This window comes from Lathamus discolor, chromosome 8 (genome assembly GCF_037157495.1).
Source record: "Lathamus discolor isolate bLatDis1 chromosome 8, bLatDis1.hap1, whole genome shotgun sequence".
Lineage (NCBI taxonomy): Eukaryota > Metazoa > Chordata > Aves > Psittaciformes > Psittacidae > Lathamus > Lathamus discolor.
The window spans coordinates 19,273,838-19,301,664 of NC_088891.1; the positions used below are offsets into that span (position 1 = coordinate 19,273,838).

Genomic DNA, 27,827 nt, shown 5'->3' on the forward strand with positions numbered 1-27,827 from the left:
CGGGACGGCCGCGCGCATCCGCCGGAGCGGCCCTCCCGCGGACGCTCACCCAGCAGCGAATCGCTCCGCGGGCGCGCAGCTTTGAGGGAGCGGCTGCTACAGAGCTCTCGTCCCGGCTGCCGTAGGGGTGCGCCTCCATGCAAAGCGGGGCACTGTCCCGCCGTGCCCGTCCGCGGGCACCTGCTTGAGGCACGTTGAAAAGCGGGGTAAGGGACAACGAAATAGAAGGCGAAAGGGAGGGGAAAGAACAGAACAAGGGAAATAAAAGAAGGAGAAAACAAAAGGCTAATTAAAGGTCAAGGAAAAGAATAGGGAACACAGGAAGAAGGAAAGCTGAAATGAATCTGCGCCGCCTCGGGCTGCCGGCGCCGCCGTCCCTCCGCGCGCAGGGCCGGTGAGCACGGCGCTGGGTACAACGCCAGGTGGCTCTGGGGTCCCGCCGGCGGCCGCGTTGGTGCCGCGGCTGCCCGGGACGCAGGGCGCAGAGGAGCGCACCCACCGCTCCCGCGGAGGAGCTCCTTCCGCGGCGCGCAGAGCTACCCGCCCCGTCCGAGCCGGCGTCGGGCCAAGCCGGGCAGGGATCCCGCGGGGCTCCGCACCGCTCCGCGCGCCCATTGTTCACCGCGGCCAATCCGCGGGCGCCCTACCCGCGGCCGCCAATCGCCTCTGGGGGCCGCGCGGTGAGGTCAGCACCGCCCCCCCCCCCACCCCCCCCCCCCGCGGCCGGTGCGCGCTGACATCACGGCGCGGCCCGGCGGGGCGGGCCCGGGGGGGCGGGCGCGGCCCCCGCCCCGCGCGGCGCGGGTAGTGGTGGAGCGGCGGCGCCGCATCCCGCATCGCTGCCGGTGCGCAGGGGGCCGCCCGCATGGTGGACATCCTCCTCCCGCGGCCGCTCCCGGGCGCCATGGGAGAGCCCTCCAAAAGTAAGTGCGCGCCGGGCAAGGCAACGCGGTTCTGGGGCGGGCGGGAGCGGCTGAGCGGGCGCGGAGCGCTGCGGGACCGGGTGCCGCGCCGCCTCTGCCGTCGGGCGGATCTGCGGCCGTCGTGCCGCGCCGGACCCGCGGGCGCCGTGACAGCGCCGGGAAGGGCTGCGGGACCGTGTCGGGCGGGGGCGGCCGCCGGCTTGGCCCGTGGCATCTCCGGTGCTTCTGCTCCCGTTCGTGCCCCGCGCGCCCCGGCCACACTGGCTCCGCTTCTTACCGAATGCCTGTCCCTTCGGCTGTCTGCGCTACTGATCGTGGGTCTTACTGCTGCTCCCGTGTCTTTCTCTCCTTCCCTCGGCTTTTTCTTTCTTTCCTTCCCTGTTTCCCGGCCTGCGTTACCGTTTGTCTCTTTCTCTCTTTCCGTGTTTCGGTTTGTCTTTTTCGTTTTTAAATTTCTCTTTCCGTTTTTATTTATTTCTTGTTCTTTCGATTCTTCTGGGTTTGTTTTGTTTCTAGGTTTATTTCTCTTCCTTTGATTTCTTGTCTCTTATTGTTTTCATTTGTCCATGTTCCCATATTAACTGTCTCTCTCTGGGTTTTTTAGCTGGTTTTATTTCTCTTTCTGTCATTCTGTTTCATTTATTTTTCTTTTTTCTTCCAGTTTTTCCTCAGCTTTTGTTTTAATGACTCTGCTTTTGTTTCCTTTTCTGAAATTCTACTTTTAAATCTCTTTCTGCATTTATTTCCACTGATCGAGATTCTTCTTTTTTCGGCTCTATTTTTTCTCTTTCGTTTCCTGTGTCCTTTCTTTCTCTCCATGTTTCTGTCTTTTATTCCTCCCTATTTGGAAAAAAAAAAAGAAAAAGAAAAAAGAAAGAAAAGTAAAAAATAACACACAAAAAAAGTGTCTTTCCCTAATTCCTGGCGCTTCTGCTTTCACTCATTGCTGCCCCTGACTGTGCCCCGCTCGCTCCCGGCAGGGCGGCCGGGGCTGGCCCTGTGCGCGGGCTGCGGGGGCCGCATCCAGGACCCCTTCCTGCTGCGGGTGTCGCCGGACCTGGAGTGGCACGTCGCCTGCCTCAAGTGCGCCGAGTGTGGGCAGCCCCTCGACGAGACCTGCACATGCTTCCTGCGCGACGGCAAGGCCTACTGCAAGCGGGATTACAGCAGGTGACCCCGAATGTGCCGACGCTCGTTATATATATATATGTATATATATATATGTATATATATAAAAAACGAACCCAAACCTGAAAAAGCACAAAAGCTCCTTAAGACCCTGAATTTCCCCCAAACGAAAACCTGATTCTCGGCCGCTGCCCGTCCCCGCGGCGCTTCGCGGAGCCGCCCGACGGCGCAGCCGCGGTCCCTGACAGTGCCTCGCGTCCCCGCAGGCTCTTCGGCATCAAGTGTGCCCAGTGCCGGGCGGCCTTCAGCAGCAGCGACCTGGTGATGCGCGCCCGCGACCACGTCTACCACCTGGAGTGCTTCCGCTGCGCAGCCTGCGGCCGACAGCTCCTGCCCGGCGACCAGTTCTGCCTGCGGGAGCGCGACCTGCTCTGCCGCGCCGACCACGGGCCGCCCCCCGACGGCGCCGCCGCCCGCGGGCCGCGCAGCCCCGCGCTGCCGCCGGCGGCCGCCGCCGCACACCTCGCAGGTACCGGCGAGAGGGAGGGACAGGAAGACAGGGGACGGGAGGGCTGCGGCGGGCGGGCGGCGATGCTGACGGTGTGTTCCATCCCTGCCCACCGCAGAGCCGGTGCCCGGGCGGCCGCCCGCCCCGCGGCCGCCGGCGCACAAGGCCACGGAGAAGACCACCCGCGTGCGGACGGTGCTGAACGAGAAGCAGCTGCACACGCTGCGGACCTGCTACGCCGCCAACCCGCGCCCCGACGCCCTGATGAAGGAGCAGCTAGTGGAGATGACAGGGCTCAGCCCCCGCGTCATCCGAGTCTGGTTCCAAAACAAACGCTGCAAGGACAAGAAGAAGTCCATCCTCATGAAGCAGCTCCAGCAACAGCAGCACAGCGACAAGACGGTGAGCGCCCGCCCGCCCGCCCCACCGGGGAGGGATGTTGGGAGGGTTGCCCCGGGCCGCGGGAGCCGGCGGCAGCAGCGCTGAAGCCCCGTGTGCCCGCAGAGCCTGCAGGGCCTCACCGGGACACCGCTGGTGGCCGGCAGCCCCATCCGCCACGAGAGCGCCGTGCAGGGCAGCGCCGTGGAGGTCCAGACCTACCAGCCGCCCTGGAAGGCGCTCAGCGAGTTTGCCCTGCAGAGCGACCTGGAGCAACCCGCCGCTTTCCAGCAGCTGGTGAGCCGCACCGCACCGCACCGCGCCGCACCGCACCGCACCGCGGGGGGCGGGCAGGGGAGCTGCGGGATGGGGAGGGGGCGCGGTGGGGCCCGCGCCGCGCTCTCACCTCCGCTGCTCCCCCAGGTCTCCTTCTCAGAGTCTGGCTCCTTGGGCACCTCCTCCGGCAGCGACGTGACCTCGCTGTCTTCCCAGCTCCCCGACACCCCCAACAGCATGGTGCCCAGCCCGGCCGAGACGTGAGGCGGCCCGGCCGCCCGCCGCCGCGGGACTTCCGCATGCCTGCGCTCCCTGCATGAGACACCCGGCCCCGGGCCGCTCCCAGAGCGCCGGACAAACGCCTTTGTTTTTTAATTATTCTTATTTAAAAACAAACAAAAAATGTGTTACTGACGGCCAAAAAAGCACCGGGATCCTCGCTGCCTTCACCAGACCGGAGAGAGAGCCCCTGCCCTGATTATTTCGTTATTTTGTTGGTTTGGTTTTTTATTTTTCCCTGCGGATTTCGATGTTTCTTTTCCCCAAAGAAACGCGGATTTCCCCGCTGGAGCCCGGCATGGTGACAGGCTACCTCGCCCGCCGCTTGCGCCGGGGACGGCTTTTCTTCCCTTTTTGGAAGGGAAAAGGAAAAAGAGTAACACAAAATGGGGGAGAGACTTCCCCGGCGTCCGCGCCTTCCCGCGGCCGCGGAGCCGGCCTGGCCCTCCCCTCCGCGGAGCCGCTCCGTCCAGCCTCATCTCACGCCGATGCCTCTCCCGGGCCGCGGCGCCCGGCCCCGCACGATCGCTGGAAAAACGGGACCCGAAAACGAGACTTTTAAACGGGGAAACCGGTACTAATGTTAAATTATCAATGGACGGAGGACGGATTGTTTGAGCCTTTAACGAACAAAAGTAAGTTATTGTTATTTATTGTCAGAGTCAGCGGTTGAATAGTGGGATTAAATATTTTGGACTTAATAAAAAAAGAGAAAGAAAGAAAAGGGAAGGATTGAAACGAATAAAAAGGCGCGGAGGAACGGTGAAGGCGCTCCTCTTGCGCTGAGCCGCGCTGCCAGCCAGGTCGGGGAGCAGAGCAGGGCGCGGAGCGGAGCGTGTCGGAAGATGGGGCGCGGTGCGGGGCGCGGTGCGGAGCGGGGTGCGGAGCGGGGTGCCCGTCGGGACGGGCGGAGCCCTGGCTTTGCCGGCACGGCCTCACCGCACAGTTCTAATCGGCTTTCCCTCCCGGGGCCGCTTATTTATAGCCGGGGAGGCGGAGCGCAGGTTTCTCTTTCGGAGCAGCCCCCGGGCTCGACCGGGTCGTGCCCGCACCTGCCGCAGTGCGGGGCAGCCTCGCCTCCTCCCCGGGGGCGGCGGGGCTCGGCCGCGGGCGCTCCCCGGGCTGCGGCTGCGAGCCGAGCCGTCCCTTCGCGTGTATCCATCCCCCCCGTCTAGACCCAGGCGGCGGCTCCTTATCTGCCTTTGGCATCACCTGGGAGCGCGGCGGGGGCCGCCCCGGCTCCCGCTACCTCCCCGTTACCCCAGCGGGAATGCTCTCAGGGCCGGGTCCCGGCGGGACCGCAGCCCCGGGCAGCCTCAAACCACGACGAGCGGCCCTCACGACCCCATCACAGGGCAATCAGTCCCGGGGAGGCGGCGGCGGAGAGCAGCGCCCCACCCGAGCACCCCGGGCCGCAAGGCACCGCGGAGGGGACGGCTCCACAACCACCGGGGGGCTGAGGGTGTGCGGAAGCCGAGCCCCCGGCCGAGCCGACCAGCAGCTGCCGTCGGGGGGCACGCAGCAGCCCGGCTGCCGGGGACGTGCCGCCGCACCCGGGGGCGCCTCAGCTGCCGCCCGGTGTGCGGCCCCCGGCCCGAGGCAGGTGGGTAAAGGGTCTCCCGGCCCCCCAGCCCCGCCGCGGGGCCCCCGCAGTTACCTGCCTGCGGCCGGGTCCGGTTTCGGCTCTCCGCGCTCGCCCGGGCCTGGTCTGAAGCAAGCGGCGCCCGTCGGCCGGGAGCGGGGCCGCCCAGGCCGTAAAACCGGCTCCGCGGGGGCGGCCGCGGGACCCGAGCTCCAGCCTCCGGCAGGCGCGGCCGCCTCGGGTTTGCGGCCGCCGGCTCAGGTGCGGATCGGACCAGAGCCGCTCCGGCCGCTGGGACCGGGCACGGCTCCTGCCGCCGCGGCCGTGGGCACCCCGCGACCGGCGCCCGCCCTGAGGGAGCCGCGTCCCCGCCGCGCAGGGCCCCCGGGGCGCCTCGCGCCCCCTCAGCGCCGCGCCGCGCGCGCGGGACAGGAACCGCTTCGCCGTTTAACGGCGCAGCGGCGGGAGCAGGCGGCGGCGCGAGGACGGGCGGCGCTCACAGCCGGACCGAAACGTTAGAAACGGGTGGGGGCCGGGGGGGGGGGGGGGGCTTCGCCCCGATCGCCACAAACTTCAACGCGAGCTCCCCTCGGAGCCAGCTCTGACAACCGCTGCAGGCGTCGGATCACTGGGAACACGTCCTAGCATCCCCCCAGGCCTTGCGTAGGGCAGCCCAAACACACCGACATTTGTAACGGGCAGAATAAGTTACTTTATTACAAGATATATAGAACGTCTTTTCTTCCATCGGCAATCTTATTTCAGCAGTTCCGCAGCGCAGGTACCACCACAGCACAGGGTAGAAGCTACCCAAATCATCACACCGCATACGTCAACGAAATGAACTCAAATTATCAAAATTACAAAACAGAACTCCAAAGTATCTACAGTACTTATGATATAAATAGTGCAAATTATGTATCTACAGCATAAGTATTCGGAGTATCAAAACCGTTTTGGAATAGCCTTGTAAAGAAGGGAGTCAGCAGGAACGGGGGGCAGCATGATGACGTTAGGGACTGTAAAACCAAATACAACACTTATTTCTTCAAGAAGAACTGCCGAGCTTCTTCCCAGGACTGCCGGGGGAATCTGTTGGACAGCTCAAGATAATCTTGAGAAGTGAAAAATTTCTCTGTTGAAGACAGAACATAAAATTACCAAGTTATTCCCTCTTCAGATCAGATGGCAAGAAACCAAGAATGACGAGCTCGCAGACAATTCCAGATACTCTAGGTTATTTACTCCTCTCTCCCTACCAAAATCTTCCCAGATCATGAGATAAAGCTTTTGTGGAGCTCTGGACATTGAGGTTTAGCTTTAAAAATGGGGGTTCTGATGAGCAAAGTCTGAAATTCTTAAGCTTTTGGACAAGGCTCTCTGCTTTACGCGTGGCAACATTATATACATCTTTATGCACTTCATATTCTTGGACCCCCTGGGGAAAAGCTCAGCTTCACTCAAGTTTGGGCACCCTCAGCGGTGATCCCTCTGCCTAACAGCTTCTCTCTCCACAAAGGGTTGCAGAGGAGTTTTGCTCCCTGACTCCCCCAAAGCTCCCAGCACAGTTACACAGGCAGCTTTCACTCCTATGAGTACTGCTGGCAATGTGAACAGGACTAGCAATGCGTGCAGGGGTTCGTGGGGTTCGACCCCTTTGTGGCACCGAGATTTGCATTTTCTATTCCCAGCAGTGTTACTGCTCCCATTTGTTTTTCTGGGGGACACCAGCGTTCACATTCCAAGTGATAAAATGGATAAAACCAATCCTGCTTATATTAAGCCAGCTTTTTTGCAACTGGGGAATATTTAGAAATCACACTCACATGTCACCACACAGTCATCTTTGTTTAAAAGCTCATCCAGTTTGAATAGTGAAAATAAAAAGCAGTTTTCCACTTGGATTTTAGATGGTTTTTTGAGCAGATTCTCATGCAAACACAATCCTGGAAAGTTTGTGCTGCTGACACTGCACAAGGCTGCTTCCAGACTAAGAGGACAGTTAAAAACTCCGTAAAGTTAACTTTGTGTTTTGTAATTTATTTTTAAGCACAATGCTAATGCTTTATACCTAGAACGGCTCATCTTCTGCCAAATGTACACCAAAATGGTGATGGATTTCTACTCGCTATTAAGGGGAAATGACTGAGTGATGCACTTCATGCAAAATATAGGTGACTCAAGGCCAGATTCCCATCAAGGCCCTTGAATTTCAGATGTGCTTAACAAGCAATAGCCATCTTAGCTGGGAGGCTTTCAGCTGTTTAACCTAAAGAGGTTAACTGTGTTTTACACGGTATTTACAACAAGTGAGGGGGGGAAAAGAAATCACAGCTCTGCAAACTGACAAACTTCACAGAATAACTACAGGGTGGTGTTTTAGTGAGTTCTGGCCCTCTGGGTGTGTTGGCAATGGCTGCGTGGCTTTGCAACCTAAAACTTCTGAAGGTGGCCTTTGTGACTGCCAATTAAGTATGTGCACGTAGGGTATCACGTTTTAAGACATGATATGGCATAGCATTTAATAAAGATTAATAGTCTGAATGCCTGATACGACGAGCAGCAGACTGGAAGACATGTATGCTTAATAAAGAATGCAAGTTAGGGAGCCTCTCCCCAGACTGTAAAACCATGCTGCAATTCATTCTATGTAAATTACTCTATGTCTTCATGATGCAGATTCAGAAATTTTCCATCACAGTAAAATGTAATATCTACACATTTTGTTACCCAGTTGCTACCCTTTTCTGTTTGATTGGAGACGTACCCCTCTGCTGAGATAACTGATTATCCGTTTGGCCTGAACTCTGTGCAAAATCCTATGAGGGGAAGAAAAAAAAAAGAACAAATTGGCATCAGATTTTCAGATCTTACACCCAAGGAATTCAAACAGCATTTTTAAGCCTTCACGGTCACTCAGAACTACTAAGACTTGGTGAAATCTGTAAATTACCAAACATTGGCTTGTATGCCACATTTCCTAATAGAATACTGCCAGCGCTTCAATTCTGTCATATACAGTGGGGTTTTATACACTTATTTAGACCTTTCTTCAACATCCCCCACCCCCAAAAATAGCCAAAAACCAACTGCCATTTTAATACACAACAGAAAAAACAAGGTTTTAGTATCTCTTTAAGAAACAGTTATTATCATGACCTTTAATTTAAGAGAACATTTACTACAGACATGTTTCTTTAAATCAAAAGGTGGTTTAGATTTATGCTCCTAACTCCAAATACACTCTTGGAAAATTCTTGCGTTATCCCCATTTCATCGGCTATGGTTCCCGGTGACCCTGGAGTCCTGATCTCCAGAGATTCTTCCACACAGGTGATTAACTCTGGCCAGTGCTGCAGCCAGCTGCGGAACCAGTTAATCTCTGCCCAGCGCACCGTACGATCCCTCCTGCTATCGGAGGGGAAGCTGCATCCTCTGGAGTCAGCAAGGACACCGACTTCGCTCGGAACATCGTAGGATTGTGCAAGCCAGCTGCCCCAGTACAGAGAGGGCTTCTAGGATCCTATCTATTGTTCAAGTATCCACTGAGCGGACAGTATTATTTGACACAAGATATATAGTTTAGCAAACCCTGGATACTCCTAAGTGTTTTTTAATTATTTCAGCCCAACTAGAAACCGAAGTAACAAACGGGATGATGCAAACTTCAGATGATGGAAATAAATCTGCTGGTAGGGAGGTACAACGTGCATCGTTGTAAAATCCAGCAGTCATTTTCCTTTGATTTACACTGCACACATTTAACACACTGTATTTAAGTGTTATATTCGTACACACCACCAAACTTTTACGTAAATGGGACTTCTTTTTGCATTCCCTGGCACAGGAAGAATCTCATTTTCTAGTCACGGGGAAACATTTTACCGTCTTTCCCAAACCTTCCACTGAAGCAAATGAGAGATTTGCTTGACAAACAGCAGCGAGTTGAAATAGAAGTACAGAGGCAAGTTTCTTCCATGTCTGCGGGGATTTGAGCTTTCCCTGCTTCCTTTCAGAATCGCTGTTTGTGTGTGTGCACATGCAAGATTTGGGATTAGATTTTAAAATGGGTAAAATACTAAAGTACTGGTGAAGTCAGCAAAGACACTTTACAGCACACGAGCACCTTCCCTATTTTAATATAACGCCTTTTTAAAAAGCCTGCAAGAATAGTATGTGGATTTGGCATCTGAGATATACCTCTAATTGGAAATCAAATTAATAACATTGATCCTTGTAAATATACCTAACACCCTGCTGTAGCTACTGGGGATTTAAATGCCATTCTCTCCCTTATAGCACGGAAATCAAGGAAAATCACCTTAATCATTCTACAGGGAACACTCTCCTCCACTCATGCTTTTTTGGCTGAAAAAATCCAAACTAAACTTGCTGCATTTACTCGTAATGCTTAAATTAACTTTTTTCTACCGCAACTAGTACACTGAAATCTGTAGTTTCACTTTCAGAAAGTCACAGATGAGTTACAGCTTCGTATTTAACCAGAAGTTCATTACTGTATGGCAAATTCTTTGGATACTAACTTCCAAACTTCTTTTTAAACTGCTACGTAATTATTTTAATATTAAAAGGATAAAAAGTAGCTGCACTCAGAAGTCTGATGTTATACAAAGACTTCTAGTAAACATTTACTTCTTGTGCCTTCTGTCCCAAATCTGTGTAGCCTGCCCTTGGGCTAGCTGGAGAGCACTAGGAAAAAAGAGTTTGACTAATATTCCTGTATCAACAACAGCAACTTTCAGGTGACTGATACAGAGTTTCTAGACTCCTAAAAGCATATTACTTTTTAATAGTAGAGTGTTTACAAAAACTGCATTTATTGGAAACAGTCAATAAAATGTATGGAAAACATGAGGCACACATAAAAACTGATACATAAAGCACAGCATATAAACTGAGACAAAGAGAACAAAAATGCTGTAAAGCCTTACTCAAAACAGTATTCGTCATGACCTCGGTGGCTTACTGTCAAAAATAAAGACTGCAAGATTGGACTGGTAACATATGTTCTGTGTATTTTCTGCATAAAACATATACACTTCTGTTCAGTTCTCTCTGTAAATCTATTGTACACGATATACAACTGTACATTTGTATGTAAACACATTAATATAGTGATTGCAGATATGCTATATGTGCAGCAGGTTTAAAAAACAAGTATTTTAAGAACTGTCTTGCAATAGCAGGACCCACACCAAACTTTCCCAGCACATTGCATGGGATAGTGAGAACCTGGACTACTCGGTAACCTTTTAGTGTTCCAAGATGCCTCAAGTACAGGCACAATGTGCGGTTTGAAGCGCTGCAGAGAATCTCAGAAGTACTTCAGTGCTGTTTACTTGTTTTACTTAAGCCAAATGATTTCCACACACAGAGCAAAGATGAGAAAACCTCTTGCAGTGACCCTGCACACCGCTGTTACGTGACTGCAATAGCTACCTGAATGAACGTGGCGAGTAAAATGCAACTCATCTCCTGCTCCAGGATTATCTTGTTCTGAGGGTTATTGTAACACGCAGCTATTAGTGAAGGGAAGAGCACTTTGATTAAACGAGGATCGCTGAAATACTGGAAAGGCAACTGGCACAGTTTCTGCAGCACCGTGGGGTGACGGCCAGACTGTACAATGATCTGAAAAGACAAACAGCACAAAATTAAGGCACGTGATCAATCTGCTCTTCTCTTCCTGTTAACCACCAAGGGTGCTGAAGTCACACTAAAAAAATGAGCGTGGCTGAGGAGTAAATACTAAAAGAAAAGTTTATAACATTTAGTCTAAATAACTGCTGTTGTAGCGTGCATGTATTACTTTTATTGCAGTGGAAGACAAAGAATATACGGCTGTGAAATTTCTTTTTCACCGTATCACCCAGACAGTAAAAGAGAAGGTGATTAATCTGCAGATTACAACAAAATAGATAATACCTTCACTCAAAAGACAAAGAATGATAGCAAAGAGACTACTGTGAGTTAAGAGTTACGAAACAACAATCCCCAACCCCTGCCATTTAAAAGCACAGTAAGCATGTCTTTAAGGGGTAAAAAAAAAACAGTCAAGAAAGAGATCACCAGGCCTGTAAAAACCCTCCTGAAGCTCGATCATCCTTCACTAGTGTGCTCGCTGGCAATTAGAGGACTCTATTTCATGGTAGATGTCTGCCCCGCATTCTCAGGCACCAGGAAGAAAAGGTGATTGTAAGCTGCACAGCAAGGAGTTTCAGTAAGTAGAGACTCAGAAAGATCCTCCCATCTGTATTTCTTATCTCAGTTTCTATCAGTGCCATTGACTCTAAAAGGAGAATTGTTTAGATAAATGGGTCTGTTGTCATGAAGCAGGCTAAGTTTACAACTGTGTACATCTGAAGAAATAAGGCAATGCTGTTACTTGTCTCCTGCAAAAGAACCTTTCCAATTTACTTGATATTCTTACAAAGTCTTTGTGATAAACTAAAAAATGCCAAAATCAGATCTGTTCCAAGTAACCTTGATTAGACAATTAAAATATGAAAGAGCTGCCTGACCCAAAGATGGCTTTTCGGCATAGGAGGAAGCTCCTATAAGGTCAGAACACTGTAAAACTTCGGGTCACGACTGTAAATTGTACTTGAAAAAACACAATTTTACAGGTACACACCCAGACACGACTGCATTCAAATTAAAACCAGAAGGACAGAAAGAAGCAGTTGAGACCACAGGAACATAAATTACAGGGATTTACAAGTTTTCAAAGCACTTTTAACAATACCTTCAGAGCACACACTCAGTTGATAATGCAGTTCAGTTTAAAAACGAAATCAACAAAGTAATAGTCTATTTCCCACCCCCACTCCCCAGTTCACCAGCCAAAAAGACATTGAAAACCTTTAAAACACTGGTAGAGATGTCTTAATGGCGTTAAATACAGGAGGAGTTTTTAAAAGACAGCCAAAACAGTGAAAATCCAGTGTACATTCGGACAGTGTTTTGAGCAAAACATCACTGAAGCATTTGGGCGATTCTAAACTTAGCTAAGGGCTACCATCCTGTACGCGAGAGCTGCCTTTTGAGTCTGTGCTTACGGACTGGATTTTAAAATTACTGAATTGAATTTATAAATGATCACAGCGGTTATTTACAAATCTGTGTTTTTCAAAGGTAAATTCTGTAATAAGAAAAGTTCTTAAAATCAGTTGTAACTGTACTAAAATAACTACAACTGGTACCTCTGATCCGGGAGAGAACAAGAGAGTTCTCAGTTTCTTTTTAATGGCCACTGCTCACTTGATGCACAGGGAGAGGAAAAGAATTTTGGGGACTTTTTCATTTCACACTTCTCTTCCTTTACCTGTTCTAAAAGTGCCATGGAAAATCAGTGAACCCTTGCCAAACAAACAGTGCAGACACCCAAATAGCTTCCACAGAATTATTACTGCATTCTCTTCTGCTTTTCAGCATTTTTACTACTATGATATTATCAACATTACAGCTAGGAAGATACAGACAATGACCGCTGGTTGTTTTAATCGGGTATTTATCACATGTGGAAACAATTCAATGATTTCAGCTCACTGTACTAATGCAGCCACTAAACCTGATACACTCTATAATGTCCTCTGGAAAATAAATAAAGAAAACAATCATGAATCACCCTTTACTGGAAAAAAGCCCCAAACAAATAAACCTCAAGCAGAGCACATATCCCTTGTTTCACTGTCAACCGGAGAAGAAAGTGAAGTCCGGCACTTGATTCAGCAGATGAACAATGAAGAAAACAAATGAAAATCTTGCATACGAGTTCTTTACAGTGGAAAAAGTCTTCTCTTTACTTGTTTTATTTTTAAACAGTCATTTGGCATAATGATCCCGGGGAGTTCTGCAGGCCTGGAATATTCATCTTACATAAACGCTCTAATATGAGATACAAGCTCCTCACTGAAATCCAGTGCAGAAAGCTTGCTCCTCCTCCTGCCACATACTGGAATCCAGACACGTTTGCCTAGAATTAGCTTTTCTTGTTGCTCCCTCTCTAGCCTGGAAGTCAGATACGCCTGTCAAACGTAACAAGATCCTAATTAAATCACCACATTTCTGGACAGCCCAGCATTTAAGCTGGGCTTTAACTTCAGATATGTGCCTAGGTTCCATTAATATTTGCTTGTGGTTTACTTTTGCTGAATTGAGACCTATCAAGCTGGTACAAGCCTGATTTTTTTACTTGTTTATTCACTTGTTATTTATTTATTTATCCAGAGCAGGCAACCCACACTAATATTTTCTGTATTTCATTATAAGATTTTGCTTCCTCTGAAGACCCAAACTACGCACACAGGTAAAGAGACATGGCAAATACATTTTCTGAAATGCTATTTCATGCTCAATGAACGAAGTCTTCCTTTGTGCTACCAGCCCAGCTTCAGATCCTGACACCTTTCAGACGTGAAGCCCCTCTTACAGAGCGTGTGGATGCAATTCAGGGTTAGCACACCAGAAAGCACCAGCCAATGGCACCGTCTGCTCTCAGTGTAAGAGCCTGCTGAACATGAGAGGCCACGGTAGCTTAAATCCCTCTCTGCTCTGAACTGGAGCAACCTCTGCACCGTGTAAGCTGATGGTTAGCAAGGCTGCACAGTATCTGCCACTCTAACACCCAATTTTAACAGCCACCTTTAAGAACAGAGTTTTCCCTCCCTGGTCTCTGTCTGAACTTTGAGCTTCCCTGTACCACACATGCTGCGCCTGCCGAACCCACGCCAGCTGACTGTTCAGCACGATGACTAATGGGATGACCTGTGGGTACTTTTTACTGAGCAACAGTTTGGAGGTTGCCTATCAGTTATCTTCTGTCACTCCCACCAGTTTATAGCCTTCTGCAGGTCCCGCTAATTTGCTTTATCTCCAATTGCCAGAGGGTCAGGCACCCTCTTCTGCCCTACCAGGCAATCCATGCTCCTGGGTGACTCTTTGGAAAGTGCACTCTGCACTCCCTGGTGCAATAATCATCCTGATCCACTGTACTGGCATTTCTGAAGTCTACCACTCAGGAAAGGGTGATTCATGATTTCTGAAGTCTCTAGATAGAATCTATTTCCCCCTCAAGTTTACCTGGGCCAATACTCGCTATGCAGTACACTGCTTGGCCGTTGGCTGCAATTCTTCTCGCTGTGAAGTCTGAGCAGTATGAAAGTCAGTCTTTCAAAACAGACTACAGTGACAAAAGCCAGCAATATGCCACACAGCACTTGAGCAGTAAAACAGGACAATTCATCAAAAAAATTAAAAGCTCCTTGTAGTATGGAACAGTAATAAAGTTGTGAGGGGAAGTCATCATTTTGCTGGGAGATAAGGCTTCCCCTGCCACTTAGGTAGGGTGTCTGGCTACAGACCTGAAGTGACTGCTGGGAGGATATTCTGTCCTGGATTCTGCAGTTCTTCATTGTATTCCCACCAGGACAGGACAGCTCCAGCAGTCTTCTCCTGCCACTGCCTCCTGGCCCCATCCAAAGGAGATCTTCCCAGGACTGAAGGTCTTTGCTAGGGAACTAATGTGAAGCCAAATAACCTGGGTATGGTTTTCCTCTGGGGAGCAAAGGCAATGTTGCAGCTCACTTCACTTGACTTTTCTGTGTAGCTCCAAGGGCCGCAAAAGAGCTTTCCGATGATCCTGCAGACTCAGAATCACAGAAGTACAACTCCCTCCCTCCCTTGCTTGCAAGGGCAGGACACAAGGGCAACCTTCACATGAGAGTCAGCAAGGGGAAGTAAATGTAATTCTGTTTACTACTGCATATATACATATTGGTCTTTTATGTGATTTTTCTCTGTATTACTTTCATCATGAATGAAAACTACAATTACTTTTAAATGCATATGCATGAATTTTTGTCAAAGCAGGATAATAAAAGCTTTGTTACTAACAGGATCCAGGTCTTTTCAATGATACAGCAATGGAAACAGAAGCAAAATCTTACCAAGTCCATGGTTAATTCTACAGGAAAATTAAACTAAGAATCCCCTAGTCACTGGAACTGTATCTTCATGATCAGGTAACTGAGTTTGTAACCATCTTGTAAATAATAACCAGGATTTTTCATTGAGAAAACGAAAATGTCAGCCAGGAAGTTGAAGAATGACTGTTATGTCACTGAGCAAACATTAGCCAAATTGCAGTGAATTGATAAATCATCTATCCCTATCATTCCTATATTCATGCCCTAATTAGAGATGTAATGTAGATGCATGCTACAAAGTTTTCAAGAACAAGCGGCTCAATCAAACTGCCTTGTGAAGTTCTGCATTTTTTAACCATGGGGCAGCACTTTTGAGGACGTTGCAGTTACACATTTTCTGTATGTAAAGCATTTAAAAACCGAGAAACTAATTGAATTTAAAACATTGACTGCAACTTTCTGGAGATTTAAAGATTATGATCACAGCTGGTTTTCAATGCTTCTATGCATTCATGTTCAATATTGACAGATACTTCATTAGAAGTAACAAAAAAGAATCCCCAAACCCCAAAAAGGTTCAGTGTCAGACCAGGAACTTTTTCACTCCTTGTGCACTGCATAAGGTTAGTCCAGGATTACCGCGGAGTGGGAGTGCTGATTTTCAGAGCAATATTTAGTCTAGTTCTAGTGATGGATTTAGGTTTTCTTGTTTCACTTGGCCATTTGCAGATGCCTCTGGGAAGGCATCATTCATGTCAGTTATTTCTGTCTGAATATACCACAAAAACACTGGAATTATCTTTCCAAGAGGCTGCTTAATTTTCTGGTCAGGAAGAACAGAGAGCCAGTAGCAAGCTTTCTGTCTATGCAAAGACAAAAGAGAAAACTGAAAAAATGAGTATTCAAATAATTCCGAAAGCTAGGTCCTCAGGGAACTAAAAATGTACTGGACCAGTGAATCATAATATTATGAACCAATTACCACCACTTCCTGAAAATTATCCATACACTTAAAAAGCTACAAGACATTCACCACATGTCTAAAATGTCAGTAATATTCACCATGCTATTTATTCTCTCAAAGGTTGCTCCCCCCTCAGTAACAAAAAAATCTCCTCCCAGTATTCCAGGTTAAAAATTAGTTGGTTTAAGCCTGGCAATAAGCTGTTCTCCTCCAAACAGCTAAGTCAGGTTATCAAGTCCAAGCCCAAAACAGGGTATGTTTTGAACTGGCCAAAGCAGCTTCCCTGGCTATCAAAGGAAGCCGCTAAACAAGATGCAGCATTTGCCATCAGACACTTGCCATGTCCATTCTGGCATGGCAAGCAAGGCTGCTAACAGTAACCCCTTGTTCCAGGGTCCTATAAGGCCAGGGCTGGAGGACAGAGCTGGTGCTGGTCCTTGGGGATCTACAGGGTACATGAGAGCCTTCAGCTCCACCTAACTCGGGAACATGGACCTGTACTTCCACCAGTTTTGTTTCATTTTTGGGAGACCTGATGAAGGGTTTTCACAAACATACCTGGAAGACATCATTTAAGTGTTTACAAAAAGAAATGCTGTACCTGGGTATTCTTCGTAGCAGATCCTGTAACTTATCTGAGTTCTTGTTTTCATGTTGTTGTGCTGCCCCATGATTTTCTTTATCACAGATACCCCATTACCATTTAGGGCAAGGGTTTTGCAAAAGCTTATGTTTTGTTAAGCTGACAGTTCCCTGAAGTCCCCAGTAACATTTTTGACCACAGAGGTGTACAGGCGTGCTTTCCACACCACAAAGAACAGAAAAGCTCACTGCAGCCTGGACAGTCTCACACATCTCTCCCAGCAGCTGCTTGCCAGCCTTCCAGAAATCAACTGTACAAAAACATCAGAAAGTTTAAAAAAACAGTGTCTCTAGAAGTTACCTTGGTCATATGATTTTCTTATTATTTCTATTCCTTTTGCTGTATCTCACATATATACCTTATTATGTCACAGTTCATGCTGTTAAAATATGGAATACAAAAATGCAGAAACTTTGGGAGCAAATGCATTGCTAGTATTGATGGCACTGCTAGGGCACAGCCACCACAAACTAGACCTGTAAGGGTAGTGGGATGTCCAACCAAGAAGGTAGACACGATGTCCAGCAACTCTCAGCTGCCATCAGAGCACTTGGAACTGCACATTTGCCGCCAGGTCTCCCCAGTAGCCGAGGGATGCTTGCTTGGCAACACTGCAGTAGGAAGATATTGTGACCTATGGGTGCTTTCTGTAGCCTATCTGCTTCTTTCATCCACAGAAGAAAGGAAAAATTGCTTCTTGCTGCTTTAACATAGCAGAGAAAGGACAGAGATTGCTAAGGAGAGAACTGAAATCTGTAGCCACAGAAATCCCAAACATCAAGATTTGAACAAACCTCACAAGCCATTTAAGTGCACCACTTTTGCGTGACTAACTCTGCACGACAATGTTGTGTTCTTAGCGCTCCACGGTCAGGCTGGCATTTCTTAGTGATTTTGACCAAAGTTGTAGCTCTTTTCTCCAATGAAAAGTGGGCAAGATTATGCTAACACGGATACAGGAAAATGGAGCTGAATCATATCTTTGTAAAGATTAAAACCTCCTGAAGTGAAACCTTCGCCAGCTCTTGGAGAAAAAAGCTTGCTAATGAAATTGTGTAGTCATTAGGTGCTTAGAAACAAATACAGTGATTATCACTGTGAGCTGAATTAACTTTCTGGAAAAACATGCTTCTTAACATAATTTCCTTTCATTTTTATGAAATTAAGCTGATGTATTTCATGTTCAGATCCAATTTTCTTAGAACAACTCAGACTAAAAAGCTAATGGTTCTTCCAGGGGCACTCCTTGCCTTTTCTACTATCTTGTCTGACCTACAGTTCCCAACTTGACCATGGCCATTATAAACATTTGGGTCTTAACATTGTACTGTTGGTACGGAAGCTATTAATGTTTCTTTTCTACTTATTTATCATTTATAAAAATGTCAATTCTAATTTGTACACACAACTAGCAACTTTATTGAAGAGGAACTCTGCATCTAATCTCTGTAACTACAGTGTTCCATCAAACAGTTAAATCCTCCTGTTTGATGTCAGGTTATTTATAACTTTCTAAAAGAAATAAGTCTTTCTATTAGTAGTGCAGAGTTTCTCTTCAAAGTTAGATCTGCATTATTTCTTTGCTTCTATATAAACAGATCTCATACTGCTAGTATTCAATCAGCAGAATATGTCACCACTCAGGCTCTTCTTCTGTTTTAAGGTCAAGCTCTTTTCTTTCCAGTTTGCAAACTCCACTATTGGCAAGGCTCTGAGCAAGGAATGTTCTAAATTCCTCCTAATATTTATGCACAATCAGAGCACCATTTCCATGAAAAAGAAAAGTTCCAGAATGCTTCATTCAAATTTAAAAATAAGAATTTTGTCGATTTCAAAAATACGTGTTTTTTTTTTTTTTTCTTAACACCACATAGAAGCCTTCAGAGAGGAGATAACAGAGTTCAGAAATAACATCAGTCTTCCTATAAACCACACTATATTAGAGCTGGCTCTATGGTTTAGGCACACAGATTCAGAGGTGCTCTGTTATCAGAGCATTTTTTGTGTGATCATCCTGAGCCAGTTGAACATTCAGGATAAGACAACGGCAAATGCAAGCACGGTGATGCAGGAAAGATGTAAAACTACTTCTCAAAAGTGCTGCTAGTGGGAAATTCAGATAAAGAAGTTCTTTATACAAAGCTCTTGGGAGAAAAAATGTCCCCCAAAATGAGCATTAACATGTTACCTTAATTATAAGATAACAAATGAAGCACATACAGATTAAATTCAACAATAAGTAAATAATATTAAACAGATACTGTAAAACATAAGCTCCACTACAATGCGGTGAAAGGAGAATGGAAACTATTCTAATAGGCAATGAGGCTGTTTGTGAATTTAACACATGCCCAGGGTACAGGATAGAAGAGTAATCTAACGCCTGAACTAGAAAAGGAATTAAGGAAAAGTCTGACTTTAAAAACGACAGCATTTTAGCATTTAACGTGCTAACATAAAAATTAATGTTTAAACATGTGAGCTTGCTCTCATGCTGAATGCTCATAATTTCCTTAAGCACCTTGTTACACTGAAAGGTATCACTGCTTTCTAGAAAATGGTAAACTTCATATTCTCCAAAACAACATCACAGGAGATTTCCATGTGCAAGTGTTGGCCTAATAATTCATAACCAGATGAGAATATTATACATCAAATGTATTGAGAAATAAATGTATTCTGCAAGCTCAAATAAAATCCCTGTCTTGCCGTGTCTCAAATCCTCAGGTATTACACTGAAATTCTTAGACTTAGCCCTCATAGCCCTGCACTGTTTTCAAAGAATCATCTTCATACTTAGGTGAATCTTCACCTTTGATGATGTACCACTTGTAAAGTTCAGCTGCTGCTCTGGGCATGATTCTCTACTCATTTACACAGATGAAACTCAATCGATCTGAATGAAGAACTCTTGACTTCAAGGCTGGAGAAGAAACAGGAAAAGTCAACAGAAGTCCCAACAGACTATCAGCAGAGGTTTCTGCCATCAGCCTTGAAAACACAAGCTAGTTTGGGTCAAAATCCCCAGAAGGTGTGAATAATTGTAATATTAGAGTCTAAACCACATAAAAAGCATTCTCTCTTCAAAAGCAAGCTTTTTCTGTCACTCTCCAAAACCCTATTTGCAACTGAGCTATACAGCCCGAGATTATTTTTTATCACTAGTACATTTTGTCTTCTGGCTTCGACAAGAAACATAAAGGGTTTGTGAAAATGTCTGATCATCCACTAAAAAAGACTGTGAAACATTGAGCCATTGGACATGTTACAGAGCTGGCTGAGGAAGAGCGTCACAGAGCAGGGACATGTACTTTTCTGCCACAAAAAATGTGCTATAATCTGCCCACTACTAATGGGAGAGGAAAGACGAGCAAGGTTTTCTATAGTACTTTGCAAGATTTAACGCATTTTGTTTTATGTTTCAATATCACTTCAATCAAGCATTACTTGAGCTGAACATGATGAAATGGGTCTGGAGACTTTTCTGGGCATCTCGCAGGCTCCCACCCTCAGAGCAGCATCCAAAGTGCTTGAAAACAACTGCCAACTGCCCAAGCCCAAAGCTGTGAACACAGAGCAGGCTGGCGTCCTCTCTGCATGGGGCCAGTGATGTTGGGGACAGTCACTGTGGGTCTGCAGAGCCTTGGAAAACTTATAGTTTATGGGAGAAGTAGAGGGAGTTCCCTCACACACAAGGCGAGCCAGACAATAGCTCCCAAGGCCGGATTAAATACTTGCAGGCTTTAGACTTTGTTTTAAATTTCTGTGTGAAGTTTCTCATGAAAAGGAGAGACCCAGAGACCAGCTGCTGGGTGGGAAGGAGCAGAATGAGGGCAGGCGCTGGGCAAGCTTCTATGTCCATCTCCGCCAACGGAGTTCCACCAGCCAAACCCATAATGTTCCAGGCCCAGGTCTTAGCTGAGAAGAAACTGCTTATTAAGCAGGATTATGCCAGACGCTGTGGCGTTTTTTCGATGTGGACAAAGGTCCACTGGGGATTAAGCTGAGACCTCCAAACTCTTTTTATTCCTGACCCAGGAATAAGATTAGAACGTCGCTTGCCGAAGGCGGCACTAGCCAGTTGCTCTCTCTTCATCCCTAACCTTTAGTTGCAGATTGTATTTTAAGGTTGTTCGAAGTGCTGGCTTTTTATGACACTGAGAGCTAAATTTACTCTTTTGTGTTTACAGTTTAACACTGAGACAGTAAGATAAATGCAAGTGCATTCATTTCTTATATTAACTCCTATACACTCTCTCTTCCCCTCCTATAGGATTCATCCACCCATTGTGAACTGAAACTGAATACCCTTGATTTCAAATCACATCTTTGCCCATATTCCACACACCCTCTCCAAAAAAGAAAAGGGAAAAAAAAAAAAAAGATTATGTGATCCATTTTGGAACATTAGAAATACAATAAGATGGGACGTGGGAAATATGCAGCCCCACATGCTTCTGTCATATTTCATTTGCTTTGTCATAGATCATTCTTAAAAACAGAAACATTTCTTCTCTCAGCTCAAATAACAACAAAGGTGTCTGACAAATTACCTAAGAACCATCCCCACTTTTCACCGATGGCCACTGGTTCACTTAAGTGAATTTATGTGGTCTGAGTTTAGAAGGCTGATTGAGAAAAAGCACAAGTCACAGGTCTGCTTTAATTTACTCCATTTGTACTTGGTGAGTTTAATCCTTAGGGGATTTGTTTTGTTCACAAGCTTAAGTGCTCCTAAATGGTAGTCAAGACTACAAGTTCATATGAACCGCTCACTTGCCGAAATCAGCTATTCCACAAAATTTACCAGGCATATTTTTCGTTCAAACCTATAAAGCTTTAAAAGGTTGTGGGTTTTTTGGTTTGTTTTCTTTTTTGAAAGGTTTAAAGAACTAAAGCCACAACCTCAAGATGAAATCCATGCTCCTGAAAATCCCTCCTCTGCAAAGAAATGACCAAAATCAGAATTAAGTAATTTCAGATACCCTTCACATATGGACATTAACGATACGGTAACTACCAGTTCCTGCATCTTTATTCCTCTCTTTTCAAAAACTCCACCTACCAGATCAGAATCCAGGCACTCCACAGCCACAAAAGGAACAGAAATAATGAAGTTTAATGATGGCCTCTGGTAAACAACCCACATGGAAACTCTACATAATATTTTTATAACCATTCCTCCAAGTGTTGCTGTCAACTTCTGATTTTCACCATTTTCCCCATATCAAAAGTATTTTTCTTTCCTCACGCGAACACCAGGGGCAACTGGGCATGTACTGAAACTCAACACGCACCAAGACTCTCGAAAACACAAAGTAATTTCCCCCCAGAAGGTAATTTTTAATACAAGATTGCTTTGTGAATGTCCCTTACAACCTAACAGTACTTATAACCACAGCTGTGGGTTCAATTCTACTGCTATGACAGAACTGCCCCAGGAAGAAAATCCTAAGAAGAAAATAAAACTCTAATCATTTAACAAAAAAGGGAAACGGCAATCTCAGGATGAAGCCATTCTTAGGGACAATCTACCAAGTTCCCTTTGTGCTGGGAACAAGTCATAAATGTCATGATCCTCTCAGAACTGTGCCTCTCACACCACAGTTTACTTTCTTTGAACATTATGTTTAAACCTGTGATCTTGGGGTGTGATGCTTTGTATTTTTAAGACAGGAGAAATTCTTCTCCCAAAATATTCTGTATTCTTACTGTTCTTTATGCCTTTAACTGCAGCTACCTGGTGTGCCTGAAACATGTTCTGTGATACATTTTCCGCATCTATATAGTGAATGATACTATTAAATTGTAGAATCATGGAACAGTTAGGGTTATGCTTCTATTTTCACAATATGGATTATTAAATATTAACATTTCAATTATTTATAACTTCACAGTAAGAATGTACCATTCTTATGGACACAAGGGTTTAGGGATAAAAGGTTTAGAGTGACAGAGAGGTAAGTTAGACATGCAACTGGAAGACAAACTTCTGGGATGAAACCCCTTCTTCAAGGACACATAGCTTGTGTATCCAAAGTTTTCCAATTGCATTGATTAGTCTAAGAGAAGTTTTTTACTTCAATCTACAAACCCTTACTTTATAACCCAACTTTTAAGAGCTGCACACACTTTTACCTAGCTCTGACACAGATTTTGTTTTGCAATCTAGTAATAATATGGTTTAGTTCAACAATTTCGAAGGATACGGTTCCTTATCCTGCAAATCCCCGGAGTCAGAGAGGTTCTTCTAGAGCCCTCGAAACTCGGTGTGTGTCAAAGACTGAGAAAACAAAAGCTATTTTCATTTCAATAAATGCACAACAATACCCATGAACAATGCAACTTCCTTAGGAGCCTGTCAGACAAGACCCTGAGCCTGAGGAGCTAATTTGTGATGACTTTTCCTATGAAAAATATTCACTAACTGCAATGAATATGGAAAGATTTTTATTCCCAATGCAGCAATGTGAAAGAAGCCAAATCGCCTGCCTGTCACTCACGTTAATTTCATTATGGGACCACATTCAATTATCCAATATAATATGCAAATGAGGCAAACTGACAGCACATGGTAATTATATTCATTATAATAATTAAACAATGAAAGGGAATAAAAATGTAATGAAATAGAAGGATATTTTAAATTAACAAGAACATTTTAATTAGAGTAATCCTGTAGTCTGATACAGTATGGTTGGCTCACTGAAAGATTGGACATTATTTTTATTACGCAGTTTAGTTTTACATGTCTATCCTTAGTACCATGGGACCTGTTTTCACATGTTAGTAGATTAAATGGTGGCCAAAAAAAGAGATTCAGTTTCCTTCATCATACTTCAGGCAAAGCAGATGCCCAATAAAGCCGAGCTCCGCCGCTGCAGGATTACAGCGTGGTGGAACACAGGCTGTCTAACTGTAGTAAACAGACGTTCCCGTGCCGATACAAAACAGACAGGGCAGTTTAGGCTTGACTAATGACGTTAAAGCATCTAAAACATTAAAGAAATACTCTTTGGGTTTTGAAATTTTCACTTTCCTAACGCATTTATCTCTTCAGTGGTGGCAGCTGCCCTGAAAAAGCTTTATGAATATTAAAACAAAACATAAAAAAAGGAAAGGAATATTACTAATGTATCATATGTGGGCAGAGTCAGCGAAATCATAGTCTTTCTAAAGTAAACAGAGCAAGCACTATCAAAACACTTCGGAATGCATTCCTTAGGAATCCACTGTCCTCATCCCTCCGACAGAATCACTTGGGCTTGGACCAAAAGCCAACCATGCTGAAAACACTAACTGGGACCCCAGCCACTACCTCTGTAGGACCCACTGTGAGGCCCCCTCTGATCTGGGGCTTCTGGAAACTGCAGTGAAATCTGAATCTTGAAGCTGTGCGAGAGAAAGGAACTTTCCTTTTTAATTCACCACTCAACTAAATCTAAAGACTTTTACAGCTAGTGTAATAAAACCGGACAAACCTATCTCACATTAAATGACTGGCATATGATGCTCTTGGAAGATTTTCTTCTATGAATGTGAAATATTTAGGAAATTGCCCTTTTATTATTTTGACTGTATAGTGGTAATAATTCACTTACTTAAATCACAGTGCTACTACAGAAGGTCAACACTGAGGTTGACAGGCTGTAAAATAACCTTTTTAGGAATCTATCTCTTCTCCAAAGTGGGAAACTGCAATATTTTTTAATAATGAATACATTTTGTTTCCTTTATTCCAGTATGCCAGTTTGGATATTTCTCTGTTGCTGCGGGTAGCAAAGCAATCACAAAAGGCACACCAAAAACTCCAAACAGCTATTTGTTCTTTTCTTTTTTGAGGGTCAAAGGGAATGAAAACAGATAAAGGTTTGTAATAAGGAATACAAATTTAGAGAGGAAAAGAATTACTTGAACTACAAACATTTCAAAACCTATGTACATTTGACTGCAAGCATAATGTGAATCTGCTTTGAAATACATCAGTTATTGATTCCTTTAAAGTCTGTTTAAATATGAAATGAAAAGAGCTATCAGGCTCTACCGATATCTGTTTTCCAAGCTCAAGTCTGGTGTTTCTATTTTTATTATGCAGCTCTTTCCAAGAGCTCAAGCCTCCCATTTGAAAAGCTTCACTGTGAGACCAAGTCTGTATTTTTAGTAGGACGCTGACGATGATCAACAACGGAAGAAAAAAATTGGAAGCTTGTAACATAATAAAAAACTAAACCGTAACTGAATGAGTAGGAAGCACTTTCCTTCCCACGGAAGGCATCGCATCTTTATTGGAAGTCACAACACTACCAGCACCTAAAACTAATGACCATAAGCAAGACATACCGCTTCGCCTAGCAGTGAAAGGACACATGCTTCCTTTTACCAAAAACCCTTCCCTGCATTTCTCAAGAACCTTAATGAGGTTTTCAGATTTTCAGAATGTTTTTTTAAACAAAAGAAAACCCAAACAAATCAAAATGCCACTTCCTCGGTTAAAAACTCATTAATTAGGAATGTTGGATAAAAACTTAAGCTGGTCATGACATCTCCTGAGATAGTACCACCAGAACAGACTGCTTTTAGTGCATGGAAAGTACCAACATACTGCGGTTGTTTAACCAAAGACCTAAACTTGACTCTCAGGGCTGCAGAGCTACCTTTTAATCTTGCAAACTAACTCAGGCCGAGGGCAGATTAGTGACGGCACATGACTTCAGCCCCAGGCTGGAAACTCCAAGACACTGCAACATGGCCAGATGGGAAGCATGCCTGCAGATAAACGCATTTTGTACACACTTGGCCTCTTGACTGCCCGCCGGCAGCCACCATAGCCAGCTGCTGCCATGGCACGGTGCCGGCTTGCCATGGCCAGACCTTCACCCTAGGGCAGGGAACACACTGATGGACATTGCTGGTAGGAAATCCCTCTGCTCCGCTATTCCTGGCACATTTAGAGCTGCGAGTCCTCCATGCAATGAATCACATCTGTTTGTACTTGTGTGCCAGAAAAGACATTTTTAAACTGCAGAGAATAGACAATACTGTTTGCTGGCACTTCTGGCTGCCAGCACAGCCCGTGGTGTGGCAGTGGGAACCAGAAAATGGCAGCAATATCACATGGGTTTTCTAAATAACCATATCAAAAAGTGTTGTCCATTTTTCTGGGGAATTGGCTGCACAGAGTAGGAAGGCTGCAGGATCCGGATCCTCCCTCTGGCTATGGCTGAAGCCACAGAAACATGACTGTATAATTACACTATATGATCAAATAACACTTCTGACAGCGCTGTCAGATATTCTAATGTTCCAACTATGGTCAACAACCATAAGAACGTTATCGGACGGCTTTTCTCTAAACCTTTGCTGACAGGCTGTAACGCTTCTTTCTTCCGCTCATCAGCTTAACTGAGAGCACTAAGCTCCTCATCCTGAACTCCTACCCCAAAAGCTGAACACAACCAGGAATCAGGTGTTACCAGTACGTAGAGCTGAAGATGAGTAACTTCATAGAACACAGCATTCAACTGAATCACACCAAAGATGTCAGCACCATAACGCAGTTTCTACACATCAGGCTCTACACCCAGGTTCACATACTCGAAGAGCCACTGCCAACTTCTGCCCTGCCCAATACACTCTGAGATGCTACATGTAAGCAGGGGAAACTTGGAGGGTTGTAAGATGAAAATATTGGAAGTATTTTTGAAGTTTTGTGTCTGAGTTATTTTACAAGCTAGTCTGAGAGGTCACGGAGTCCCCTGACAGAAGTGGAGAACAATCAGGGAAGATAAATGAGGATTTCCACTGTTTGTTCAACAGTTTTTGGTTTAGGAAAAGAATGGCTTAAACTTAAATGGGTGCTCTGGCTACCGAGGAGAGGGCTACACTGGCATCTGAGGACACATCTTCATGGCAGACTAGCTTAGATGACTTAAAAAAGGTTTAAAACTTGGGTACCACAACCATCTGATCAAGTCAACATGAAGTTAAATTGGAATTAAAACCATTGGTTGCTAAGCTCTTGGCAGCAAGTAAGGCTAGCTAAAATCAGTGCAACATCAGCATCACTGCATAAAAACATTGGGTTTGCTTATAGCCACATAAAATGAATGGTTTTGTGTTAAGATGCAACCTGAGCTTCTCTTTTGCAACTGCATGTATTCGTGCTCACAAGAATCCCAAGCACTTCAAAAACAATGCTGGGGGGATTCGTTTTCTTGAAGGATCCATGACTAAATGTGCCCTTGATAACTTTCTGATCCCATTTTCCATTTGCCTTACCTGATTATCGGTGTTGTTCACAGTGAAATAGCCCACACAAATAATGACTTCATGGAGCAATCCTTCACAGGTATGCTGGGAGCAGTACCACAGCAGAGAGCTGATAATATGCCGGAATGCAAGGGACAGGCCTTCGGCACCCACAATAGACTGGAAAGAAGGTCAAGAAACAGAAGTTACTGTCTAGCAGCATGTTACAGAAACTGTGTGAATTACACATACATCCATCACACCCGGTTATTGGTTTTTGCAAAGTAGAGACTATGCTCTGTGTTGCGATGACGTTGAGGAAGGACAGAACCAGCTCTTTCCTTTCATTACTTACTGTTTACAACTGTACTGTAACACTAAAAGCCCCTAAATTAAGAATAAATTCAAATTTTAAAGGGACACAGGAAAAATTGGTTTCTTCTTAGCTGACATTGTGTGGCAGTAGGTTGACTATTTCATTTGACATATATGTTCCAGTAAAACTGACGCTAGCAATATTTCTTCATAATAAGCAAAAGAAACCAAACCATCTCCATTTCTGCAAATGAGCAAAATACACTTCTCGTCAATAACTCGCGCTCTAAATGGAATACAAAGATTAATAACAAATAATGACTTTTCAAACATTACAAAAAGTTAGAAACATCCAAAAGGAGAGAACACTCAGCTGCAAAGCTCCTTGGGATGCTTTTTAGAAGTAGGCAAATTGCTGTAACGTGGAGATTCAAAATTAGATTTTATCTGCGCAGCCTACAGACTCTATTTAATAAACATGTCAAACAGACAGAACGACACAGGGTCAAAGGGGAAAACTAAAGCACAAGGAATGAGCATGACAAGTCTACCAGCTCTAATGAAACAGCAACGCAGGCCTGTGAGAAAACCTTTCATTTGAGAGTTTTCTTGATTTTATACCTTGTAGCCTGCATG

General features: G+C 45.6%; 2 protein-coding genes across 5 annotated transcripts in view; one reads left to right on the forward strand and one right to left on the reverse strand.

Annotated features, from left to right (window-relative positions):
• Positions 1 to 858: 858 nt before the first annotated feature.
• ISL2 (ISL LIM homeobox 2) lies at positions 859 to 3,718 on the forward strand. The gene is made up of 6 exons (XM_065688401.1): positions 859 to 923; positions 1,904 to 2,093; positions 2,318 to 2,580; positions 2,678 to 2,961; positions 3,064 to 3,234; positions 3,361 to 3,718. Exons 1-6 carry the CDS (start codon positions 866 to 868, stop codon positions 3,475 to 3,477), a joined length of 1,083 nt encoding a protein of 360 aa, XP_065544473.1. The 5' UTR covers positions 859 to 865; the 3' UTR covers positions 3,478 to 3,718.
• Positions 3,719 to 5,762: 2,044 nt separating this feature from the next.
• The window catches only part of SCAPER (S-phase cyclin A associated protein in the ER), a 149,383-nt gene continuing 127,318 nt past the window's right edge, over positions 5,763 to 27,827 (reverse strand). For 3 of the 4 annotated variants that reach the window (XM_065688122.1, XM_065688119.1, XM_065688121.1), the window contains 4 exons: positions 26,907 to 27,056; positions 10,535 to 10,726; positions 7,842 to 7,893; positions 5,763 to 6,209 (listed from right to left, as the gene is read on the reverse strand). In XM_065688122.1, coding sequence (XP_065544194.1) covers positions 6,115 to 6,209; positions 7,842 to 7,893; positions 10,535 to 10,726; positions 26,907 to 27,056 — 489 coding nt within the window. In that variant the 3' untranslated portion in view covers positions 5,763 to 6,114. Of the gene's footprint in view, positions 6,210 to 7,841; positions 7,894 to 10,534; positions 10,727 to 14,457; positions 14,606 to 22,837; positions 22,912 to 26,906; positions 27,057 to 27,827 lie in introns of those variants that run through there. The other variant, XR_010614523.1, reaches the window with a different exon arrangement.

What these genes read in the sequence shown, in the direction of transcription:
- ISL2 (XM_065688401.1), top strand. Translation starts at nt 866, where the DNA reads ATGGTGGACATCCTCCTCCCGCGGCCGCTCCCGGGCGCCATGGGAGAG. An exon ending in CATGGGAGAGCCCTCCAAAA is followed by an intron (nt 924 to 1,903) that starts GTAAGTGCGCGC and finishes CGCTCCCGGCAG; the next exon opens with GGCGGCCGGGGCTGGCCCTG. An exon ending in CCGCCGCTTTCCAGCAGCTG is followed by an intron (nt 3,235 to 3,360) that starts GTGAGCCGCACC and finishes CTGCTCCCCCAG; the next exon opens with GTCTCCTTCTCAGAGTCTGG.